This window comes from Podarcis filfolensis (assembly GCF_964270895.1).
Source record: "Podarcis filfolensis genome assembly, chromosome: 6".
In the NCBI taxonomy this organism is placed as follows: domain Eukaryota; kingdom Metazoa; phylum Chordata; class Lepidosauria; order Squamata; family Lacertidae; genus Podarcis; species Podarcis filfolensis.
This window is the reverse complement of record NC_139609.1, coordinates 94,248,392-94,274,394: the sequence shown is the minus strand read 5'-3', so window position 1 is coordinate 94,274,394 and position 26,003 is coordinate 94,248,392. Positions and strand designations below refer to the sequence as shown.

At 44.7% G+C, this 26,003-nt stretch overlaps 1 protein-coding gene across 12 annotated transcripts in view; it reads left to right on the top strand.

The window, feature by feature from the left end:
- Positions 1-10,139: 10,139 nt before the first annotated feature.
- The window catches only part of RTEL1 (regulator of telomere elongation helicase 1), a 70,075-nt gene continuing 54,211 nt past the window's right edge, over positions 10,140-26,003 (top strand). For 6 of the 12 annotated variants that reach the window (XR_014549156.1, XM_083618363.1, XM_083618364.1 and 3 more), the window contains exons 1-7: positions 10,230-10,519; positions 13,467-13,598; positions 16,976-17,174; positions 18,981-19,074; positions 19,426-19,507; positions 20,435-20,495; positions 24,053-24,128. Coding sequence is in view for 10 of the 12 variants with exons in the window: in XM_083618363.1 (XP_083474489.1) it covers positions 13,497-13,598; positions 16,976-17,174; positions 18,981-19,074; positions 19,426-19,507; positions 20,435-20,495; positions 24,053-24,128 (614 nt within the window). In the remaining 2 variants the exon portion in view is untranslated. Of the gene's footprint in view, positions 10,520-13,466; positions 13,599-16,975; positions 17,175-18,980; positions 19,075-19,425; positions 19,508-20,434; positions 20,496-24,052; positions 24,129-26,003 lie in introns of all 12 variants that reach the window. The other 6 variants (XR_014549155.1, XM_083618362.1, XM_083618358.1 and 3 more) reach the window with 4 other exon arrangements.

Below are 26,003 nucleotides of genomic sequence, written 5' to 3'. Positions count from 1 at the left end.
CACCTATCAGGCTATGTGCAAGGCCTTGTTACTAACATATAAAGTGCTGAACAACTTGAGACCAGGTTACCTGAAAGACTGCCAGCCCCTGTATAGACCGGTTAGATTAGTCAGATAAATTTTACTCATAACACTGCACCTTAAAGAACATCACAGGGAAGTGACCGAAAACCCATTTCCCCAAAACCCATTTTCTACTATAGTGACCCTACACTATGAAATACCTTCCCACCCCCTGCCATATATGGAACATCATCTTATTAGCTGCTTCAGCCATCTTGGGAAGAAGACAACATATCTTTTTGCCTAGGATTTCTCTGACCCAATAAGATTGGACTCTTACTACTGCTGAATTCCTGTTTATACCTGTTGCTCTTTTTAATCAGTTTTATTTACTGGTTTGATGATACTTGGTTTTAGTGTTAATATTTACAAATCTTTAAGTGGTATAGGAAGTGATTTAGAAATGCTTAAAAATAAATAAATATAATAATCAGCACCCTTCATATTTTCTGAGGTTCAAAGCACATCACCACATGCATTGTCTCGGCCATTTTTACAATCGTGCTGTAAGGCAGGTCCATATTATCGCTATCACCATGTTGCAGAGTTGGGATTTAGTTTGAGACTTGCCTTAGGCCACTTGGGAATTTACAGTTGATGTGATGTCTTCCTGACAGGCAACTCATGCTCTAACCATGCCCCAGCTTTCAAAAACGAATTGGCCCTCATGTTTGAATATGCCTGAAACCTACATCAGGCTTGACTGGTGATACAATAATTTAGGATTCTGACGAGCCAACAGACTGGAAATTAGTATCTCTATATTGCTGAGGTGATGTAGTCTGCATAAATGGTATTATTTAATGGGAATACTTTAAGCAGCTTTCCGTAAAGAGAAAACTTCATGCCAAATACAAACTGTTTGGCTTAGATGGAGTCATTATATATAAAACTGAGAAGCTGAAGGGCTATTGAAAACTTAGTCTGAATACTTGAAAGTCAGATAGTTCTGCAAAATCCCCAACCAACAGTATAAAACATGAGGTATTAGTATTATGATTATTATTGTCTCGCCCCATCTGGCTGAAGTGAGTCTTCAATAAAATTGTCCTCAGCGGAATTTCATAGGACCTTCAAACTCTCACATGGGTTCCAAGCACATACTCAGGAGTCATTTCACTTGTTACCACCTCTGGCATTATCGGCATTGCAGAGCTCTGTAAAGACTTCCTGAATGTTGCAGAGAAGTTCAAAAACAAAATATCCCCCTACCCTCAGGTTCGCGGTCTAAAAGGCATAATACAAAAGGAAAAAAGAATGGGAAGGAAAGCAGCTATGGCAGGTTTGAATCTCTGGTCTGCTGTGAGGCATACTGTGTGACCTTGGGTCAGTTACAATTTCTCAGACTAACCTTTCTCCAAGAGTTGGTGTAAGAATAAAGGGGGGGTGAGGTGACATCAGGTGCACCATCTTGTCTTTTGTGGAGGAAAGGAAGGACATAAATGCAATAAATTAGATAAATAATACATAAATATCAGGAAGAAGAAGAGTTTGGATTTGATATCCCACTTTATCACTACCTGAAGGAGTCTCAAAGCGGCTAAGATTCTCCTTTCCCTTCCTCCCCCCCAACAAACACTACACCACACTGGTTAAAATGTGTTGTAGAAATTAATGGCTTTGTGGCGTCTTCCAACTCTACCAGTTATATAAAAGCCAGCTACACTGAGTGGAGGGTTCTTTCCCATCTTGAAGGATTAATGCAACTCGTCACTACACACGGAGCATACAGTTTACACAGAGATGCAATGCGTGCAAATGAGCCAAATCTACTCTCTGCTTCTTTTGAGCCAGTGTAGTGGTTAAGAGCGGTAGACTCGTAATCTGGTGAACCAGGTTCGCTCCTCCACATGCAGATGCTGGGTGATCTTGGGCTAGTCACACTTCTCTGAAGTTTCTCAGCCCCACTCACCTCACAGAGTGTTTGTTGTGGGGGAGGAAGGGAAAGAAGAATGTTAGCCACTTTGAGACTCCTTTGGGTAGTGATAAAGCGGGATATCAAATCCAAACTGCTCCTCCTCCTCTTCTTCTTCTTTTGCACTTTGCTTTCTTCCTTGAGCTGTGCCTGGCAAAGGAGAATGTGTTCTCTTCCTGCTGCAGGGAAATGGACTTGGTTTCCCTGAAGGTAAGCCAGCTATGAAGGGATAGGCCAGAAATCTAGACTGCCCAGCTGCTTCCCTCTCTGCACAGTATGACCCTGCTGATAGGGATCTTGCAATGAATGAGCCACATAAAACATGGGAAGACACAAGAAGGAATGGATGAAGCATTTCGTGGACTTGATAAAACCCTACAGTTTCCAGTTCTTTCCATAGCCTTGTTTTTTTAAAGGAATAATCTGGGCTTAAATGTAAGTATTTGATGCATTCAAAACCTCCCTTTTTATTCTTGTAACTATCCCATATTTCGGATTATTCTCCCTATTGAAGGTTGCAATCCTAAACACAGAGAGAGTTACTTGGACAGGATTGACCTGCAAGTATTATTGCGAAGGACATCTTAAGGGCAAACAATGCAAAGCAGCATGCAGCATTTGGGGGGCTCTTGAGGAAGCGATTTAGAGAAAAACCAGTGATACTGCTATGCTAGAGTTGCAGTATTGGTAAACTAGGGCAAAGATACAGTCCAATGGGAAGACAGAGAAGCATCCAGCCAGAGCTGAGTCACATCAGAATCTATCTATAAAAATAAAGCAGTTCCTGACTCATTGTATTTGCTACTTGCATTTGGGAGCTGTCCAGGATTCCCTTTCCCTCACAGAATTTGCTTTCTTGATAATTACTGTAGAACTCACCCATGCTTGATATAATGAAATTCCCTGAAAGATGCAGTAAGATAAAAGGAACAAATATGAGCAATACGTCCTGGAAGTATCACTATAGCATGCTATATGGCAGGTGTGAAAGAGGCTTGGAAGCTTTTGAAACTGGCACCTCAGTTCTGCAGATACATGTATCTGAAATGCAGAATGACTTGGTAGGGCTGCAGTGTAGTCAAGTGGATAAAAGGTTTGCTCTGGAAGATGTGCCTTAAGACCTACTTTTCCCATTGAGTGACCATGATGGCTTGGAAAATTGATAAGCATGCTATCAGTAACTCAATGATTGTACAGTGGTGCCTCGCAAGACGAATGCCTTGCAAGACGAAAAACGCGCAAGACGAAAGGGTTTTTCAGTTTTTGCGTTGCTTCGCAAGACGATTTTCCCTATGGGTTTGCTTCGCAAGACGAAAACGTCTTGCGAGTTTGTTCGCTTTTTTCTTAAAGCCGCTTGAAGAGGTGCAGTTGCGATGGACCGTGCTTCGCAAGACGAAAAACATCGCAAGACGAAAAGACTCGCGGAACGAATTAATTTCGTCTTGCGAGGCACCACTGTATGCTTTTCTGTTGCTTTTAAAAGGGACTGGAGCACTATATTTTGTTTTGCTGCACAAGATGACAACAACTAATAATAATAATTTATTATTTGTACCCCGCCCATCTGGCTGGGTTTCCCCAGCCACTCTGGGCGCTTCCACAGAGACCAAAAATACACAAAAATGTCACACATTAAAAACTTCCCTGAACAGGGCTGCCTTAAGATGTCTTCTGAATGTCAGGTAGTTGTTTATCGCTTTGACATCTGATGGGAGGGCGTTCCACAGGGTGGGCGCCACCACTGAGAAGGCCCTCTGCTTGGTTCCCTGTAGCTTTGCTTCTCGCAGGGAGGGAACCGCCAGAAGGCCCTCGGCGCTGGACCTCAGCGTCCGGGCAAAACAATGGGTATGGAGACGCTCCTTCAGGTATACTGGACCGAGGCTGTTTAGGGCTTTAAAGGTCAACACCAACACTTTGAATTGTGCTTGGAAACGTACTGGGAGCCAGTGTAGGTCTTTCAAGACCAGTGTTATGTGGTCTCGGCGGCCACCCCCAGTCACCAGTCTAGCTGCCGCATTCTGGATTAGTTGTAGTTTCCAGGTCACAACAAATTTCAAATAAGCCTGCAGCCACCCCTGCTGAAAATCGGTTCCCACTTCTCTCCTACCACTAGTATTCAAACAGCTCCCTCATTCTGATCTTGCCCCACCCCTTGCCTCTGACTTCCCTTCTTCCCACATTCCTGATGCAGCTGGTGCTGGCAGAGGCTCCTCATGCCAAAGGCTGACTTGAGCAGAAATAAATGACCATGACTATGCTCTCTCCCCTCCCGCCAACAACCTCCACTGCTGCTGCTTGTCTCAGCCCCAGGGATTGACTAGAGGGTTGCTGGTCCCTGGCTCCGGACATGCTTGAGTGCAGGAGCATACTCCCTCGTCTCTGCTTGCAAAAGTGCCTGCGTGCTGCTTGCTGCCAGGAATATTCCCTGCTGTCATCATGGAAGCTAGGCAGTGGGAAGCAGAGAAGAATCTGACCCCCTGTTGTTTTCTCTTGCTACTGTGGAAGGTTGCTCTTCTTGAGACTCTTTTCCATCTTGCTGCTGACACAGACATTCATCTTAGTATAGAGTGGGAAGAGACCCCAAGGGTCAGCTAGTCTTACCCACTGCAATTCAGGTACCACATAGAATCTCTGATAGATGGCCGTCCAATGTAATGAGGAGGCGTAGTTCAGGCTAAACATACCCAACTACCACAACCGCTTCCCATAAAGTTTGGTTTCCAAACCATTGATCATCTTGGTCACCCTCCTTTGAATATGTTCCAGCATGCCAATATCCTTCTTAAATTGTGGACACAGAATTCCAGGTGTGGTCTAATCAAGGCAGAATAAAGCGGTAATATGATTCCCCTTGATTGGGACACTATATTTCTGTTGATGCAGCTGAGAATAGCATCTACTTTTTTTGCTGCTGCATTACACTGTTGACTCATGTTCAACTTGTGGTCTACGTAAGACCCCTAGCTCCTTTTCACATGTACTACTGGCAAGCCAGGTGTCCCCCATCTTATATTTGTGTAGCTGGTTCATCCTGCCTAAGTGTTGTTGTTGGCATCTGTCTGTCTCAGGAGACAATGGAAGAGTGAGTGGGGTGGGACGGGGCACGGGAGAGAGGGACTGGGTGGCAGAGCTTAAGTTATTTTATTTAGTGTATGCTTGGGGTTTTTCTGTCAGCATCATTTGGAGAAGTTCTCTTTCTATTCGCTTGTTATGTTTCATTGATGGTGAGAGAGGTTGGGGTCGCCTAGGGTGTAGTTGATCATCTTTGGCTGGCTGCAGTGGGATTTGTTTGTGGGTGGGTGAGGGGGTTGTCGGGTTAAGTTAGCCATATTGAATCATATGCTGTCGGTGGGTTATGAGCTCTTTCTAGTGTGAGTGGGCATTGTTATCTTGGAAGATGTTCAGTAGGGCCAGTTCTGGGATGACTTCTAGTACCTGTTTAGTTATTTTGCTTATTTCTGGTATGACTGTGCACACTCCTTTTCTGACTGGGCCCACGATTACTTGGTTTGGTGGGATCTGCTGGTTCAGACACAGCATATGTCTGAGAAGGCCCCACGAGGGATCATGGGGAGGAGGTGTGAGGGAAAAACTGTTGTGACATTGATTTCTTGGGCAACTTGGAAGGGCTGTGGTGGGATCCAGAAACGGCAACCTGGAGCCCCACTGACCACTTAACTTCTCTCTTCTCCATCAACTTGGGAGCTTTTCTGAGACACTTGCAGGGTACGAAAGCATCCTTTGTTGTTTGAGCACCTTTATCAAGATGCTAACAGATCTGCCTGCCTTTGATAAGTTGTGTTTCAAGGGAAGCTCACCAGTCCTCTGATTCTTTAATATTCTCCAGCCCAAATAGATGTTAACCAAGGGATCTCACAATAGTCATCTCCTTGCAGGCGCAAGGAAGCACAGGAGAATCAGATGCACCACAAGAGCATCTTGGATGGGATGGCTTTCAAAGAGGGTTAGACAATTGCAAGGAGGAGAGGCCTATCAAAGGCAACTACCCATGATGGCTATGCGCAGCCTCCCCTGTTGGAGGGAGCAATGCTTCTGAAAAACACTTGCTGGAAGCCACAGACTCCCCAAACGTGTTTCACCAGGACCCCTTCCTTCCCTCTGCCCCAGTACCTGAGGGTCGTCACATCTCTCCAGGGATTTGGCCAGAACAAAGTATATATTGGGAAAAGGCTCCCTCCCTGCAAAGAATATGGAGGAATCAGCAGGCGCCTGGCTCCCAGCCATGCTAGCACCAGTCTGGCGCATGAGGGTGGGGGACATGGGAAGGAAGCATTCCTATAGTATAGGACACTCAATTAGCATTTCCACCTACCTGAACTCTGATTCTTCCCCCCCCCCCCTTGTTCTGGACTGCCTCTCTCTTAAGGAAGATGCAAGTTCTTGCTGCTGAAAGCCACTGCTGGGGAGAGTGTTCCTATGATTCCCAAATGTTTCAGAAGCATCTTTTTGTTCCTTTAGCTGCTTGATATAATCATAGCATGGCAGAGATGGAAGGGATCCCAAGGGTCATCTAGTCAAACCCCCAGCAATGCAAGGATCCTGCCCACAGCCAGCCCTGGCTGGGCTCCAAACTCCAGCCTTCTGGTTACCATTGCAGTTCTGCATGGTGTGGAGAAAGGGGAGAGAGAAATGTGTTGCTTACACTCTCATAACACTGATATGAGATCCACACCATGCAGCCCTTTCAATAAGTAAAGTCTAAAGGGCTGTCACATGGAGGATGGAGCAAGCTTGTTTTCTCCTGCTCCAGAGGCCCTTAGGGCCTGAAGCAGTGACTCTCCTTCCTTGGAGGTTTTTAAGCAGCGCTTGGAAGGCCATCGGCCATGGATCATCTAGTTGAGATTCCTGCATTGTAGAGGGTTGGACTAGACGACCCTCAGGGTCCCTTCCAACTCTACAATTCTATGATGCTATGTTTTAAAGAGCTTCCAATGTGCCTTTAAAGCACATTAAAAAGGTAAAGGTAAAGGGACCCCTGACCGTTAGATCTAGTCGTGGACGACTCTGGGGTTGCGGTGCTCATCTCACTTTACTGGCCGAGGGAGCCGGAGTATAGCTTCCGTCATGTGGCCAGCATGACTAAGCCACTTTTGGCAAACCAGACCACAGCACCACCCGCGTCTCCTTAAAGCACATTACTTCTTCCGAAATGATTCGTGCCATTGTGGCTTCCCTCTCAAGGACCCACAATCCCCAGAACCCCTAACAGACTACAATTCCCAGGATCATTTGGGGGAAGACACCCAGTTTTAAGAACAGTTTTTAGAACAGGGATGGAGAACCTGCAGGTTGCTCACCCGCATTTCCTGGAAACCAGGAATGGGAAGCTCAAGTGCTTCTAAAAGTATGATTATAGGGAGAAGCGTGTATAAAATATTGAATGTAATAGGGTTATTAAGGTAATTGTATCAGAATTATTATGGGAATGTTAAGGAGGGAGGGGAAAAGAGAGATTGTGGAATTCCGGTGATGAGTGATGATTGGATGAGGATTTGAAAGGGAGTTTAAATGCAAGGCATTTGAGAGTCACTTGAGAGCAGTGGGTTCTGGAGGGGGTGGTTGGGCAACTAACTATTCAGTTTAGGATCAGTAGTCTAGTCGTCATTTTTGTAATAAAGGAGCATATAAGAGAATTTGAGGCCATAAGCTCAGGTACACACGTCATCATTTAGTGAATCATTCATACAATCTTCTTTAGTGAGGGTGTAGTACCTAGATTCTGAACCAAACATTGATATTTTTTGCTTTTTTATAGGAAGGATGTGGGTGGGGAGAATTCTGGGATTCATCTCCACAGAAGCATTCCCAACCAGGGTGGACATTGGGCTCTCAAATTTAAAGGGTGCCCTGTGCAATGCTAAAATTCAGCACCCCTCCCTCTTGTTCTTCAGCATTGTTTTGGCACCCTCTGCAGCATGATGCCCAATGTAAGCACACCAGTCGTGCCATCCTAAAACTGCCCAGGCCCAAACTTGGGATGTGGTGTTGGCATGGGAGAAGTCCTTGTCCTGTCCAGGTGGACCACAGATAAACACTTCCCATAAAACTATAGGAATATCTAAATCAGGCCTCCTCCAGCTGGGAAACACTTCCCCTGCCACAGAAGGCCACAGCATACTTGCAAATTCTGGGTTTCCCCATGGCACCACTGGGCTGCTGCTTGGCCGCAGCCTTTCCCAAACCATGGCCCTGTGAGGAAAGAAGGACATTGTATTGTCTTGGCATAGGCATCAGCTCTAGGGGACAGGGGTCCCGTGGGCCCTTCCCAGTGCTTTTCTTCCGGGGTACAGCCCCCTCAATATTTTCTCTCTCCCCCGCCCATCTGCCTTCCCAGCTCCCTCCCTCCCTTAGTCTGCTGCCTCCCCCCAGCCACATCCCTCCTTCTCCTGTGTGGCACAGAGCAGCTCAGCAGCAGCACAGCGGACTCAGGGAAGGAGGGAGGCAGAACAAGCAGCCCTGCCATGCTGCCCATGCCCACGTCACCACTGGCTGCCAACGCTCACTGCTCCTGCCTGGGCACACGACGGCCTTACCCCTTGCTTGGAAGGAGTGGGGCGAGGGGTTGGGGCGAAACGGGCCTACTCCCCACCCCAGCCCCGTTTTGCTCAGGTTGGTGCCACGAGCTCCTGGCACATATGGGGAATGGATTCCCCATGGAATTAACATACCACGACTTCCAAGTTGCAGTTTTTATACATGGCAGCTTCCCCGTCTTCCATTTGCTCATGAAGCCACAATAGCCTCTGAGGCCTTTTCTCGCAAGTATCCCACCATCATCTGACAGGCATCCCTCTTGCAGGGCGTTATAAGGCTTGCTTGCAAAGCAGCACTTTGTGACATCAGCTGGCAAACAGGGGCCAGGTTGCTGGGTTGCCAGGCAGCTGAATTAATAGGAAAAAAGGGGGGGTTTCAAAGTGGGATGAGGTCACCATGGGTCAGGTTACAAGTTCCTCGCAGGCATCTGGTGGGCCACAGTGAGAACAGGATGCTGGACTAGACCGAGCTGATGCTCTTCTTATGTTCTTAACAAAGCACGTTCATTGTGTGGAAGCAAACTGAGGGACCCCGGGTGCCAACTTCAGCTGTCAGACTAGCCTCCCTTGCTGGGCTGTTGTGCAAGGATGGAAAGGAGGAGCCTTCTGGGGAGGGAGGCCCGAGCTCTGTGGCATGTTGTTGTGGTTATCCGTCTGTCTGGGGAGACAATGGAAGAGGGTGCCTAATTCAAGGCAAACGTTACTGTTTTTGTTCCTCTGAAACGTGAGCGTGAATAATCCGTTGGGAAAACGCCGTCCTGCCTTGCGGGGCTGCTGTAAGGATAACGGAGAAGCGCTTTAAGCCCCCCTCAAAGCGCTATAATAGGGGAGGGCAATGCTTTTCTTGGTTGGTTTTCCCAGTAGTGCTGTATGGAAGTGAGAGCTGGACCATCAAGAAGGCTGATCGCCGAAGAATTGATGCTTTTGAATTCTGGTGCTGGAGGAGACTCTTGAGAGTCCCATGGACTGCAAGAAGATCCAACCTCTCCATTCTGAAGGAAATCAGCCCTGAGTGCTCACTGGAAGGACAGATCCTGAAGCTGAGGCTCCAAGACTTTGGCCACCTCATGAGAAGAGAAGACTCCCTGGAAAAGACCCTGATGTTGGGAAAGATGAAGGGCACAAGGAGAAGGGGACGACAGAGGACGAGATGGTTGGACAGTGTTCTCGAAGCTACTAGCATGAGTTTGACCAAACTGCGGGAGGCAGTGGAAGACAGGAGTGCCTGGCGTGCTCTGGTCCAGGGGGTCACGAAGAGGCGGACACGACTAAACGACTAAACAACAATAATGCTTTTCTTTGGGGTGGGGGGCGCTGAGAGGGGGTCGGGTCCCCCCTCCTCTCCATTTCTGACTGAGGCGGCAGAAGGGGTAAAAGCAGACCGCCGACCGCGGAAAATCAGAAGCCCCTTCGACTTCCATGGCAACGACGCCAGGCCGCTTCGCCTCCCCTCAAGCCGAGAAAAGAGGCGGATAGGGAGGGAGGGAGAGAGAAAAAACGGCTGAGGAGAGAAGCCGCCTCAGCCAGGCCTTCCTTCTGCCGTTGCCGCGGCAACGCCTCGTGGAACCCTCGCGAGATCTTGGGAAGCCGGCGGGTCCCTCTCTCTCTCGTGAGCGGGAACACGAGGAGAGCCGCTTGGCGAATGGGGTTGCGGAGGAGGCGTCACGTGACGCGGCGCGCGCGCGGGCTCCCAGGAAAAGGGGAGGGGCTGACTCGGAGGTGCGTGAGGGGATTTTGTTACCGGCGGGTGGCGGGAGGCTTTTGAGGCCTACTCGGGTCTGCCTCACCTCAACGGGCCGCCTTCCCCGTGCCCTCCGGTCCTTTGCCTGAGGAGCGGCGAAGGGAGCCCGGAGGCGGAGGGAAATAGCCCCGTCCCTAGATAATTGGGATGAATGGATGGAGGAGGAGGCGGCGGTGGCTGTGTTGTAGGCCCAGGGGTGGCCCCCTCAGGATGTGAAATCCTGTCAGCGCGCCCAATTGGAGCTTTGTAAGTCGTAGCCCAGCGGCGTGTGAAGGGCCGCGAGTTTTGTCATTGTAGGGGGTTGGACTAGATGACCCTTGGGGGTCCCGCCCAGCTCCATGGTTCTGAGATTCCTCCTGCCGGCTGGGCTTTGCCATGCCTGCCCGGAGGCGGCGATGCTTCTGAATATGAAGTAATACATTTTAAATGCCGCCCTTCCAGGTCCGCAGGGCTGTTTGCAAGACACCAGGAAGGGGAGCTTGCTGCCCCGAGAGTCAAACTCGGGCGCAGACTCTTCCGCTCTGAGCCCAAATACCGTGTATCCATCTAGCCCAGTGTTTCTCAACCTGTGGGTCCCCCCCCCATGTTGTTGGACTACAACTCCCATCATCCCTGGTCACTGGTCATGCTGGCTGGGAATGATGGGAGTTGTGGTCCAACAGCATCTGGGGATCCACAGGTTGAGAATTATGGCCTACTTTGACTCAATAGATGCCTTTCCCAGCCTTACTAAGTGAGATGCCAAGGAAGGACACAGGACCCCCTTATGTGATGAGCGTGTGTTCTACCACTGAGCTGTGCTTCCTGTTTAAATGTAAGCTCCTGAAGCTTCCCCATATCAGATCAAACCCATCAGTTCATCTCTAGTACTATTGCTCTGACTGTGAGTTCCTTTCCAAGGTCTTGCCGATTAAAATCCTGTTATCTGGAAATGTCTGGGATTACACGTGGGTGGTGCTCTGCCACGGCGCTGTGATCAGACTCTGCATTTATTAAACACATACAGAACAGCCTTGCCAAAGTTAAGCACAGCTGGGACTGAAAATCCAGGGGGCAGCAACACGAGAATGGGCCTTTTTTGTAGTGGCTACCTGCTGGTGGAATGCTCTCCCCAGGCTTGCCTGGTACCTTCACTACAAAGCTTTAGGCAACAGGCAAAAACATTCTCTTCTTGGAGGCCTTTGGCTAATTAAACAATTTATGGCAATTTAAACTTGTGGGTTTTGTATTGTAAACTTCCCTGTGATCCTTGGATGAAGGGCAGCATAGGATCCAACTCCTAGGGCTTGAGGTCTCTTCAGCTGTGCCCCCCAGGCGGAGCTTAATGCTGCTGGGGGGGCATAGAGCAGGCGGGGGCGGGGCTGGCACGTATGGGGGGGGCAGGGCACCCAGCGTGCGGGGGGGGGGGGGAAAGCCGCAATGGCACCCTGCTCGGATCGCGCTGCCGGGGCGGGATGCTCCCCTCCGCACTCCTCTTCCTCCGCCAGTGCCCCCCCTTAAAACATTTGAGGAGGCCGGGCATAGCCATACAAATGAAGTGTGTGTGCTGTGTCTTGTGATTGTTAATGTGAGGCGGGGCTTAACTGCCCCCTTCCCATATTTTATTCAAGTTGGCACCCCTGAAGGGCTGTATGGAAATATAATAAATGATAATAATGTCTGGGCAACTGCATTTCTTAAGTTCCATGGAGGAAAGATGAAATATAAATAAAATAAAATTGACCAGATTTACACACCTTCAGGCAATACTGTAGCATTAAGTGGGCCCAGACCATTCATTTGGCATAGTGATATATTTTGAACATTAAAAAGTCACAGTTTTTCAAAGTTAAATCTTGCCAGTTGTTGTTTCTGGAATGCTCAAAATAACCAGCTGCTCTGCATAAAGAGATAATGTGCTTTAAAGGTGAACCGACAGGCTGCAATTCAAACCCGTTTTGCACTGGGTGGATTGGGCAATGAAGAACTCGTCATTCTGCCCACCAAACATGCAGGTCGATAGAAGTATTGCCAGTGGAATCCCCACAGCAGCCTGTGGAAGCCTCAGAATTGGCAGTTCTGGGGAACTGGGACGGGCTGGTCTGGGATCCACTGGATCCTGAGCCAGACCCTCTGCTATATTGTTTCATAGCATTGGCAACATGTCCAATGCAGGACTTTCTGCCCTGGTTGGTGTGAGTGGCAGAGGCAAAGATGGCAGTGGCCTGATTGGGATTGCAGTGATACACCACAATTCTATATTCTCTACTTAAAAGCGTCTCAACTGAGTTCTCTGGAGTGTTTTCCCAGGGAAAAGTCCAGCTGGTTGCAGACTTTGGGCCATAATCCTATGCATGCTTATTTGGGAGTATATCCCATTGGATTCAGTGGTAACTCTGAATGATTGTGCATAGAATTGAACTATGCCAAGACTAAATTGCACCTAGTCAGCTGACAACATTACAGTCATACCTTGGTTTTCGAACAGCTTAGTTCACAAACAACTTGGAATTCAAACGCCGCAAACCCGGAAGTAGGTGTTCCGGTTTGCAAACTTTGCCTTGGAAGCTGAACGTCCACTGCTCCTGCAGCCAATCGGAAGCCACACCTTGGTTTCCGAATTTTTCTGAAGTCGAACGGACTTCCGGAATGCCAAGATACGACTGTACTGCAAAGTTCTCCAGAAACAATACATTGTAAATGGCAGGTGATCTTTTTGTTTCATGATTTTGCTGTTTGTTAGCAAGTCTAGCTTGTGTTATTCCAGACTAAATGGGTAGACTGCAAAGCAAAGTGTTTGGTCTTTTATGATTTGGAGAAGGGAGGTTCTAAAGTAAGCCTAAGAAACTAATCCTATCCCATTATGTTGCTGACTGGCTGGGATTAGGATTGTGAAGGTGTCCCAGTGCAAAGACCATCACCACACCTGCAGAGAGCTTGGTGGACAAAAAACTGCTGCTGCTGCCAATATTCCCACAATTAATACCAAGCAAAGGGTCACAAAATGGACTGTTGCAGGGGCAGAGGCAGAAGCAACTGTGGGTTTGCCGGATCCAAACTGGTTCTGTTCCTCGAGGTGCTTAGATTTACATGATTTCTCTGCCCGCCTCCAAAATAGGAATTGGGAGGGGGAGTTTGAAAACACTGTCCTTGTTAATACTGTATTTTAGCAAAATGACACCTTTAACTTAAGGAAGTGTGCTGTTGATTTCAGACTCTGAGATCCTGACATGCCTGATGAAATATGCCCCAAATAAAATTAAATGGCATCACTGTGGACTTCCCATTTCAACCCTACAAATGTCAGGAAGAATACATGTCTAAAGTGCTGGAATGCCTGCAAAAGGTAAGTAATCTGAGAAATCCCAGCCAGAGACCTCTGCAGGGCACTTCTTAAACAATGTTTAATAATGTGTGTCAAGAGTAGGAAATTTAGAGACTAGTCATGCTAACATCTCTGAAATAATGTAAGGTCCAGCATTTGGGATGTTTTGTTGGGAAAGAATAGATTACTCCTGGTTACCATTAGTTTGCTCTCAGACATAGTTGCAGTATTACACAATACATAATATATACAGGGGGGAAATGTGCATATATATTCATTCGATGGGAGCCAAAACTGAACACATATAAATAATAAAACTCACTTCAAGAAGACATTTTGAACCAGTGTACTTTTGCATCTATTTGAAACATTCAAAACTTATAAAACAATGGCTTGGTCAGCAATCTCATGGTGTTATGCATAATATAGGAAACTGAATTTCCTATATTATGCATAACACCATGAGATTGCTGACCAAGCCATTGTTTTATAAGTTTTGAATGTTTCAAATAGATGCAAAAGTACACTGGTTCAAAATGTCTTCTTGAAGTGAGTTTTATTATTTATATGTGTTCAGTTTTGGCTCCCATCGAATGAAATGCAGGCTTGGCATGGTGAATGACACAGTTGTTTGTTTTATAAGTATCTTTGGGAGGATTCAAAGACAGCAGAGCATATATACTTGTGGCCTGCTTGACTGTGAATATCATGGACAAATTTTTTATTTTTAGTTGGATAAACTATTTTGGGATTTTCATGTTATATTGCATTTTTGAACTAAATTTGTTCATTCTACAAAATTATCTGCCTAATATTCACAGTTGTAAATGGTAGTATAATGTTCTGATTAAGTAAATGAAGTATCGTGAGCTTGGAAGTAACTGGGTCATTTCTCAACTCACTCATGAAAAGGGACAGTGGAGTATAATGCTTAAAAAATTGCCATGTTGTAAAGATTACTGTTGTTATAGAATATGAAGTGCTGAGAGCATTCAGGAGAAATGCTATTTAAATAATAAGAGTGCAATAATTTAGACTGCAAATAATGTAGACTGCGATCCTTTTCGTGCTTACTCCAGTGTAAACTGCTGAACCTAGTAGTACCTACTTTCAAGTAAATTTGCATGAAACTGTTGATTTAGTTGATTTATTTAATTTTCATAAGTCTGCAAGGGATAGAAACTAATAGTTCCAAAAGAAAAAAAATCATATTCTTGATTTTAGATGCACACATGTCACAGTAAGCATCTTAGAGGATGCTTCTATCTGCAATTATAAAATTTCAGGATGGTGTCACTCACGATGCTGCTATTAATAATCAAGAAACTGCAATGCTTGTTATTTAGAAGTAAGTCCTAAGGCAGCAAATCATATACTCATATACTGTTGTCAGTTTCCTGGGAGCAAGTGCCATGGAACTCTGTGGAACTGAATTTTGGATTAGGATTGTGTTTAGGATTGTATCTAAAGCTATGTTCACGTGCAAGTGGAATGAAGTCTGCTTGTGCCACAGGGTCTTGCCTTCCCCCACCCCCTTACATGCTCTCAAAATAATTTTCTGGCGGTTAGGTGAACCCTCTGGAGCACCTTCTAGGGATATGTGAGAGTTTGTAGTGGGGAGGAAATGAAATTGAAGTTCCAGTGCACAAGGAGAAATATACTTGTGTAATGTTCAGTTTCACTCCCAAATAAGTATTCTTTGTAACTTAAAATCTTGCGTAAATTCCCGTTAGTTGAAATTGGCTAAATTCAAGACATTGACTTCCATTTCTTGTTTTTGAGATACATTTTTATACTGTTCAGAACAAATGCATTTTGAACATATGAAACCTGCTCAACACTTCCTGAAAAGAGGCTATTTTGCAAACCCTTCTCTTGTTAGTGCCAGACGTATCGCATTAGATCTGTTTGTAGAGAAGTGGGTAGGTGGGATTTCTCTTACACTTGCAGATGAGGGGAAAGAAGCAAATAAGTAGACCTTATGTTCATACAATCTGTTCTTAAGGCTTGAGAACTGAGACCATGCGTTCCATTATCTCTTTTGCACGTCTGCAAGAAAATCTCTTAAGGAACCATTGTGCTCAGAGGCCATTTTGTAAATCTTTATTATTATCACTGTCCTACACAAGTGCTCTAACAGCTGTTGTAGAAGCAAGGGGATCTGTTTACAAAGTGACATGCAGGCCTTGCCATTGCTGTAATGCTGTACATGAGTTTCAGGGACACTGCTCTGTAAAAAGTGTGCATAATTTCAAATGCAATTCAGCAGCAGAGGTTTTTTTCCCTCTCCAAAAGTTCCAAATCACAGAGTTCCTGTTGTCAGACTTGGAACAATCATTTAACTCTGCCTCAACACCAGTTTGAAGTCCCAACTAATTTAAACAGATCAATTAAAACTTGTAATCATAATATTAGTGCGTAAGAACTTTGGCATGTTTGCCCTAAAACTGAGTCTGTCAATGACCCTCTCACTGTCACCAACAATGCCTTTCTTAAGTACCGTATTTTTCGCTCTATAAGACGCACCAGACAATAAGACGCACCTCGTTTTTGGAGGAGGAAAACAAGAAAAAAAATATTATGAATCCCAGAAGCCAGAACAGCAAGAGGGATCACTGCGCAGCGAAAGCAGCAATCCCTCTTGCTGTTCTGGCTTCTGGGATAGCCGCACAGCCTGCATTCGCTCCATAAGACGCACACACATTTCCCCTTACTTTTTAGGAGGGAAAAAGTGAGTCTTATAGAGCAAAAAATACGGTATTTCAGTTAGAGATGGCTCTAGATTAGAATAACCTTTGGAGCTCTATCTGTCTTGCTACATTTTCCTTTTCCAGTCTGGTAAAACAAGAAGCCAGAAAGAGAGCTTTGGTTGAAGTTTCTAACGTCATAGAATCAGAGTTGGACGATACTTCTAGAACAGGCTGCTCACAGCAGGGTATTAAATTACTGTGGACATATAAATTCTCCAGTAAATGCTGAGTCAAATGATTTATGCAGATTAATCTATACAGTGACAGCTAGAGAGAACATTGTTCTTGGTCAATTTAACTAAAACATACAGTCCAGATGATATGTGTGCATCCTCCTGTTTAGAGTGGTAACTTCCAGAGAAGACCAGGTGGCCAGCTGTGATCCTCATTACTAGTTTGGTTCTCTCCTTAAGAGTTAGGTTCTAACTGAGCAGCTAGAGGAAGCTGCCCTAGCTTTCCTAGTTATAGCTCACCCTGCCTAACCTGCTACCTAGCAACCTGTCTTCCATCCAGGCTGCCAGCATTTGTTAGCCACTTACTTGTTTCTGTACAGACTCATGGGGAAAATGCTTGGCAATTAGCTGGCAGTTAAAGTGAATGTCCAGTTTTCTAATTATTTCTTTTCTCTACTTGTTACCATTATTCAAGCAAGTGAATGGGATTTTAGAGAGTCCTACAGGCACGGGGAAGACACTATGCCTCCTTTGTGCATCTCTGGCTTGGCGGGACCACTTCAAAGATGCCATCTCTGCACAGAAGATAGCCCAACGACTGAATGGAGCAGAACTCTTCACTGACCGGCCAATGTCATCTTGGGGCAATGCTACCACAGGTGCTGATATCCCAGGTAGGTCCTGGGTCTTGTGGTTCTGTAAGTAATGTTATGTTCATTTGGGAGCCACAAGGTGGAATTACCAGGGTTCTTAGACTGGACTGTTTGACCTTATGGAAGAAGTAGAAAATGAGATGTGACAAGCTGGCAAACATTGCACTTGCCCAGCCTCAGTAGAGTCCCACACTCTAGTTGTGGAAATTCAGGTGCATGGAAGGTGGGGAACATGTGAACCTATGCAAACATTGCTGAGTGTTACGGTTAGTTTCTTTTCTTTATCAGAAGCAAGAGAAAAACTTGGGGACTCTGTTAATTTGATTATTTCATCAGTGTTGGAATTTGCTCATTAGCAACCCAGTGGGACAAAGAATAAAGCATAATCAGTGATAAAAGACCACAGACTCAAGATCGTCTTTGAAACAAATCAGTTTATTGATGTACAGTGCTTCATTCAAATCATATTATCTTCATATGGAAGTTAATGATATTCTAAACTTTGAATTATAACATAAAAATAAAGTAATGTAAGAGAGCAAGTTAACACTTAGAAAATAATATAGAGTAAGAATAGACTAAGATTATCATTGTAATGACATTGATAAAGGAGCCAATCAGAGTTTGTTTTTTCCCATTCTAACTGAAATTTTGGCCTTCTAACATCCTCCAGCTCATGTAGTTGCTAAAGTTTCATATCATATCTGTATTTCTAGGTTTTCTACCACACTTAACATTTTGGAATAAAAGTCCTAGTTACTCAACCAGTTCAGGGAGGGAACATATAAAAAAGAGTGGGAAAGGCGGCGGCAGCAAGGAAAGAAGGAAGAGAGTGAGAATCAGTTCTCTGAACACTTTTTATAGGGATTAGAAACTGGGCCAGGAAGATTAGACTTCCCATCTTTTGTGTCAATTTGATTACTTGCATAGGTGATCCCACATAAGATGCAGACCAGGGGTTGTCAACGTGGTCCCTACCGCCCACTAGTGGGCGTTTCAGGATTCTAGGAGGGGGTTGTACGGCACAAGCTGAATCCTCCTTCCATCGATGGTAAGGAAATTTTACCATCAAGAAAGATGCATTAGTGGGCGGTAGGTATAAAAAGGTTGACTACCCCTGATGTAGACTCTGGATATCCATAATCTATAGGTGAACATTTTTTCACCAAGGTCAGGTGCACCCTTGACACATTCCAGCAATTCCTTTGAAACATTCTAGCAGTATCTATAATTCCACATCAGGAGCAATCCCATTCCTCCCCTCTTTAGGATCTTATTATACTAGTGGTGTAATGTTGTATTTAACATTATCATTAGGTTTTCGTCACCCAAGATGCCATGGTCTCACATGACTGTCTCTGAAATTCAGTAAAAAAAATTCAAGGAGCCTTCACAAAGTGGCACAGTGTTGAAATCCATTTCATCCATGTTGATCCATCATGGTTGCTCTGCTGTAGTTGTTCACTCTTCAGGTCTAGCAGGGCCCAGATTTGCACTCTTCCTTACGTTTTGATATTTTGGGGGCCTCTTTTGCTTACTAACTTCAATCTGTATAAATCAGGGCATTAGTTTTCATGTGCAGATGCTTATCCTACAGGTGCCTCATAGAACGACTCTTAGCTAAAGTGATTAAAAATATGCACTCTTGTTCCTTATAGGTGAGTGGTTGAGTTGCAAAATCCACCACTGCCTCTGCAGGCTGAGTTGTTACCATAGCACCAGAAAGGGAAAAGCAGACTGATGATATATTTAGCACTAAACAAGAACTAATTTTTTCCCTTTCTGCTTCCTCCCCCCAATCCCCTTCTCGCCTTCCCCACTTCACAGCTTATTACACTGACGTTCCTAAAATAATTTATGCCTCCAGAACTCATTCTCAGCTTACTCAGGCCATCAATGAATTAAAGAACACAGTTTACAGGTAAAGAAACTTAAGATATTGATGCTCACTCCAGGTGTGAAACAACTTGGGGTATATGTGTCTGGCAATTTTTGTTTTAGCTGTATTATTGTTGATAGAAATGTTTTTGAAAACACTGGTTATATAAGCTGTCGCTGAGACATTTTGCAGCCATAGTAAAGGAGCTCTCCCTCAACACAGAGGGACTATAGCTTTTGCAAAATGTACTGCCCGTTAATGCTGAAAAGCTTATGCATTATGCCCTGCTTCATTTCCATGTTTGAAATGCTTGCCACAACCCAGCCATGTATATCTTCAGTGTCTTGTCTTGATTAAAATGTCAGTTCTTGTGTCATCCCCCCTATTTAATAGGCCAAAGGTATGTGTATTGGGTTCCAGAGAGCAGCTCTGCATCCACCCTGAAGTTAAAAGACAGGAAAATAACCATACGCAGGTAAGAGCATAAAAGTAAAACCGCACTGACTCTTGTTCATCCAGTGAGAGCTGTGGTCAGTGGGAATTTAAATCCAGGTCTCCCTCACTAATACTTTACCTACTTCATCCAGCCCATTTCTGGGCCCATTCCAAAGTTCTGGTTGGCATTTCAAGCCCTCCACTGCTTAGGTAGATGGCCTATTCTGGGTGTCTATCTGTGGCATCTCTGTGGTGGCACCCTAATTATTGAATGATCTCACCTGAAAGGTCCACATGAAAGAAAGGTTCTCCTGAAACCTACTTTGTCATTTTGGTGCCAGACAAAGACATTTGTATGTTCTCAGGCCTTTCAGTCATAAGTTTAAATCCTGCTGATTGTTTTTGTTTTGCAGCCTTTAAATTCTTTTTCTTTTGGTGACTCTTTGGACATTTTGGTTTGTTTAAAGTAAACCAAAAACATTTTTTCTTTGGGGGAGGGGCAAAAGCAGGTTGTGATTGGAGAATCAATAATGGATATGAAATAGATTGCTATGGAACAGTCAAATTACATGGCTCTTGTTATATGAATTATAGCAAACTCTCTGCTGCTTAGTAGGGACGGATGTTTTTCCCTGTTCATTGTCCAGCAAAGCTTTTCTGGAAATGGCCAAGTAACAGCACTTTCTGCTTGAACATTGTAGGAGAGCTTGCAGAACCATTTTTCTCAAATCCAGTTATCATATGTTGCCCTCTATTGAGAGCTACTTGTGGTAGTGATTTATATTGTGCCAGCAATGTACATGGTATTTTAAAGAGCTGCATAAATTAAGTAGATGGGTCCCTGCTGCAAGGAACTTACAATCTAAATTCCAAGTGAAATAAGGGGTGAATAGGAGCAAGTGCAATTACACACTTATTTGGGCTTCATTATGTTATGCACTGAACTGGAATTTATATTGTTTTGCAGATCCACATGTGCCGTATGAAGATAACAACTCGCACATGTCATTTCTATAACAATGTGGAAGGTATGAATAAACGTTTGTGAAAGTAATTCTCAGTTTGGGAGTCTGGTAATTGATGTTGGGCTGGTTTTATATCAGTCTTTCTGTTGACTACTTGCATGTAACTGTTTCTTCCGTGCAAAACTGCCAGCCTCTGCTGTTCATTTTTGTTAGGTTTGTAAGCATCATTAACTTGTTTAGATTGTACAACCCATACTTGTCTGTGCGCTTGTGCTGTGCTTTGCTTTCAGGTAGATATTGGCTAATTTAGTTCTCAAATTGCTAGCTGTGGAAACTGGATTCCCACCTAAGAAATTGACCTAAGAGGTTCAGATGTGGCAATTTCCTGTGTTCAGTGGGCTACATTCCAGCTAGGCAAAATGTAAAGGTTTCTAAATATACCCCCATGCACACTTCTCCATTACCCATTTAGGCAGACAATAGGTATAATTGTAGCCAGGTAAAAGCACACAAGGAGGGTGCAGACCAGATGAGCGAATTAACCTGGTGAGGACGTATGGGAAAAGTCCCAAGGGTGAATAGAAGCACTTACAGAAGGCTGCATTTCGGCCCTGGGCCTGAGGTTCCCCATCCCCTACATTGCGGAAGGAACACTACTGAAAAGCTCTCCACCATGCCACCATAGCGCTAGTCCACAAGAATTCAGTTATAAGTGCAGATGCTGCAATATCTAAAGTGAGACTTCTCAAACATAGTGCTGTTTTGATATAAGATGCAGAAGGGCTGAAGCTCAGTGGGAAAGTACATCATTTACATGCAGAAGGTCTGAGGTTTAATCCCTAGCAATCCCAAGGAGATGGGGCTGGGAAAATCTCCTTTAAAACCCTGCAAGCCATTGCCAGTCAGTGTTGATGATACTGAAATAGATGAACCAAAGATCTGACTCCGTATAAGGCAGCTTGCTATATTACTAAAAAGTAGCTAGGCAATGAGGTACCATTATCCCAAAGATTTTTGAAGTTCTGATCCTGTCAGAAAGTCTCACTTATATTGAATTCTTATTCAGTATATAAACTTCACTTGGAAGATAGCTTCCAAGAAGTAAAGCTGGGGGAACCAGGCAAAGGGCCTTCTTGGTGGTGGCGCCCATCTCCCATCGGATGTCAAGGAGATGAGTAACTGTATTACATTCATGAGACGTCTGAAGGCAACCCTGTATAGGGAAGCTTTTTAAGATTTAATGTTTTACTATGTTTTTATATATGCTGGAAGCTGCCCAGAGTGGCTGGGGCAACCCAGTCAGCTGGGCAGGGTACAAATAAAAAATTTTCATCATCATCATTTTAACAGTGTTGAAGTTCAAGCTTATGCCTCTAGGTAGTCAGCTGGTTTTAGAAAGCCACTGACTATTATACCATGCACATTCAGCTATCGTTGGCATTATGTGAAGTGACCTGCTTGCACATTCAGAGACAAAAAGGCCTAGGAAGGTAAACGGCTGCCTCCCTGTATAAGGAATACTAGGAGCCCAGAATTTGGGGACCATAGAAAGTGGCACTGATCAATAATTTCAGGTTAAAGTAAATCTCTCTCTCTCTCTCTCTCTCTCTCTCTCACACACACACACACACACACACACACACACACAGACACATAATGGGGGTGGGTTGAGATGGTGCCATCCACGAGCATAGCTTGCAGAGTGTGTCATCTGCATATAATGTGGTATCTTATGAGAAACATAATTAAGAACTAAATCAACAGATGTTCAGATATTTTTGGAACCTTTCCTGGAATGTGGAAGCAGCAGGCTCTTATGTTCATATAATCATGTAAGTTAAAGATAGAAGGAGCAATCCATCAAGTGCTGTTGATGCGCAACCTGCATTAATTTTAAATGTGATTTGTGCAGGAAATGGGCAGAGGTTGCCTAGCAGCAGTGTTGGGTGGTTGCACCCAGAAAATGATAATTAAGGGTGCACATGAAAGTATATAATTTAAGCAGCAGGGTCATCGTGGAATCGTACTCACTACATTTTGTTCACAAGTAGAGGTCAAGGGAAATGCTTCTGCTTTCTGCTAGGTTGCAGCAGAAGCCAGCTGTTCACTACACAAATTACCTGGTGCCTCTGATGTCATGAATCCATGTCTTGCCCCATTGCAGGCAGGGTTTTTTTTAATTAAGAGGGGAGAAAGGACTTGCAGGTTTGCTTGTTTTAGGGCTGCAGTATTAATTGATTCATCAAATGAATAAATTAAAATGGTAGAACTCAATTAAAATTTTAGGCCTGATTAATTGGGCATTGCCGCTATATCATCCAGTCTTCTATTAAACCCCCAAGGGCATCACCCTTTCTCTTCTGCTCAGCTAGGCATTGCTTCTAGTGGAAAATAGGATATCATCCCAGAGCCCCCCTATGATGATGAAGGGGCCTCCTGGATGACATAGCATTCCTCACTGAGAAGAGTGTTTGGTGTAGGACGAGTCTTCTCTCCTCCAGTCTAAATATGCCCAGTTCTTCCAAACTTTCTTGATAGGACCTGCTTTCCATAACCCTGACCACCTAAGGCAGGGGTCGGCAAGGTTTATCTTGCCTGGGCCAAATCGGTCCTGTGGAGATCCTGAGGAGATTTCACCCCTCCCATATCCAAGAATCTGCTGATGAGTCTGGTGATTTTCCAGAGAGGAGGGGCGGTGTTCTGCTCTCTACTTATTCCGCTCCAGCCTAACATCAGTCAGTGTGTCGGAGAGAGAGAGACTGAGTGTCAGAGATCGTGTGTATAGATAAGGTTGCTGCTAAGAGCAGCTGCAGATACTCAGTGCAGTTCAGTTTTTTTAGTTTAGACCTCATTTAGATCTGTATATAGTTGTGTATAATAGTTGTAGTTATAGAATAAAGAAGATACTCTACAGAGCTGCTGTCCGAGTCGTATATGCTCTGCTAGACTCTGCTATACTCTGCTGTGTGACGACTGTCTTCTTGTTGGAGTGAATCCGGTGCTCACAACTCTAAGCTGTGAGTCCACAGCACTTTGACCTGTTCCTGTGCAGAAGGTGGTCTCTGGAAGTGCTACCCAGCTCACCTAGCCCAGTCGGGGCTGAAGTGGATGAGTCCAGTTGGTGACACTGGCTCAAGGGCAATGATGACAGATCCCTCCATGGGCCGTATTGCGCATGTGTTTTGAGTGCGCACGCCTGCGATTTTTGGTGTGTGCGTGTCCGCAATTTTCAGCGTCTGCACAGACGCGATTTCCAGCACTGCGGAAGTGAGTCCCTGCACTGTGCCGGTTTAGTGCAAGTGGGCAACTCGGTTCAGGGCAGCTTGTGCATTGGTCAAGCGACCTCCGCGGACCGCTACTGGCCCCTGGGCCTTAGGTTGGTGACCCCTGACCTAAGGCTACAATCTGGGGAATTTGGATTGGGCAGAGGTGTCCTTTGCCCAGCCCTTCTGGCCACCCAGCTGTGGAGTGATGCCAACATTTCTCTGCTAGTGTGGAACTCGACATTCTACCTGCTGAATGGGTGGGCAGGCCCAAAATGGGATGTTCAAGGAGCCAGGAATATATGAGCCAGCCAGGGATCTGCTGGAATATGCTAACTCCTCTTTTCTTTTCTATAGAGAAGAGCACTGAAAAAGACCTGATCAGCTCCATCTTGGATATTGAAGACCTGGTTAAAAATGGGAACAAGCACAGGTCACAATTCCTCTTCACTTTTCTCTTTCTTTATGCCTCTCCCCATATGAACCAACACGGACCCTATGTTCATCATCTTAGGCCCGTGTTCATGTGCCTCCTTCATGAGAAATCCAGAGGGTGGCAGCATGAAAAGGAGCCTTTTCTGCAGTGGCTCCCCTTCTGTGGAATTCTCTCCCCAGGAAAGTTGTCGGCTCCCTTCATTGCATATTTTAGGTGCCAGGCTAAACTGTTTCTCTATAACCAGGTCCTTGGCTGATTAACATTTTATGGCCTTTTAAATGAGTTTGTGGGAGGTGGGGTTATTAGTTTGTTTTTGTTTTATGTATTTTGTGTTCTTATTTTGTATTTTTATGTTGTGAAATGCCCTGTGATCTTCAGATGGACAGTATACAAATTTCATCAACAAACAATTATTAATAATATTAGCAGCATATTCTCAATAGATAATTGCATTAGTGCTGAACTGAAATGAGGAAAGGACTCAATTTTTACAGTCTTTTTCAAAATTCAGTCGTTGTGCACAGTAAATTTGTGCATGTATTTGTATATAGGAAATGTATATGTGCATGTATATAAGAAAATAATGGAAACTTCTAGTATATTAGGAAAATGCTCTTTAAATATGAAGTGCTCAAACAATTTCATATAGTCTATGTTGGTAATCCATACATCAAACCTGTGAACATCGGGTAGGCTTAGACTCAGATGTATTGGTTTGATTTAATAACACCCAATGAGTTCATGACTAGGCTGAAATTGGAAGTGGGGATATTGTCATTTGTCGCTCACACCTTCAACCATGCAAGTTGTTGTATGATCTTTCTATGAATAGAAAGCGCTGGCTGCATTCACTTACATCTACATACTTGACTATTGCAAAAAGAGTCAACCCAAATGTTTTATTTGTTGGCTAAATTTATATCTTGCCCTTCCTTCCGAAGGAGCATTAATCAATCATAAATAAAATCTGTATTGCAGAATTTAGAAATTCATTAAAGAATGGCATGGAAAAAGAAAAACCCACTGTTATATGAAATTACTGCTTCATTTAGTCATAGAAAGATTAGAGACTGAATTGCATTCCTTTGGCTAGGGAATTCAAAATCTCCAGTGCAAGTCTGTGTAACTACCAAGACATCTATGACTACTTATCAAACAAGTGCTGTTGGATCTATACCACTGTAGCTGATGTTCATACAGTGATAAGCTCATCAGGTGGGAGATAATTCCAAATCTCCCTTTTCTATACTTTCTAAATCATGAACAATCCATCTTTGTAAGCATAAGCCCCGTGACACATCTAATTAAGTAAACAGATATTTGCTTAATGGGCTATAAAGCTGTGATTGAAAAATGACTACATGATAAGCACCCGCCCCCCTTTGTGTAATGCTTTATCAAGGTTCCTTCTCTCTTTTACAGTTTATTTTCTTGGTGAGAGGGTATTCCACAGGGCGGGCACCACTACTGAGAAGTTCCTCTGCTGGTTGCCTGTAACCTCCCTTCTCGCAGGAAAGGGAACTGCCAGAAGGCTGTCGAAGCTGGACTATGTCAGTGAAAAAGTTGAATGCCTTAAATCAAGCATAGGCAAACACTGCCCTCCAGCTGTTTCAGGACTACAACTCCCATCATCCCTAGCTAACAGGGCCAGTGGTCAGGGATGATGGGAATTGTAGTCCCAAAACATCTGGAGGGCCGAGTTTGCCTATGCCTGCCTTAAATGCTAAGCTTCCTAGCAGCCTCTGCACCACCACCTTCTTTTATCTCGCTGCACTTGCAGGGTCAAGGATTTATTGCCAGCATTCTCGTTTATCAGATGAGAGAGGAGACGGGCCCATGTAAACCCACCAGACCATCTGCCTTTAAGACTAG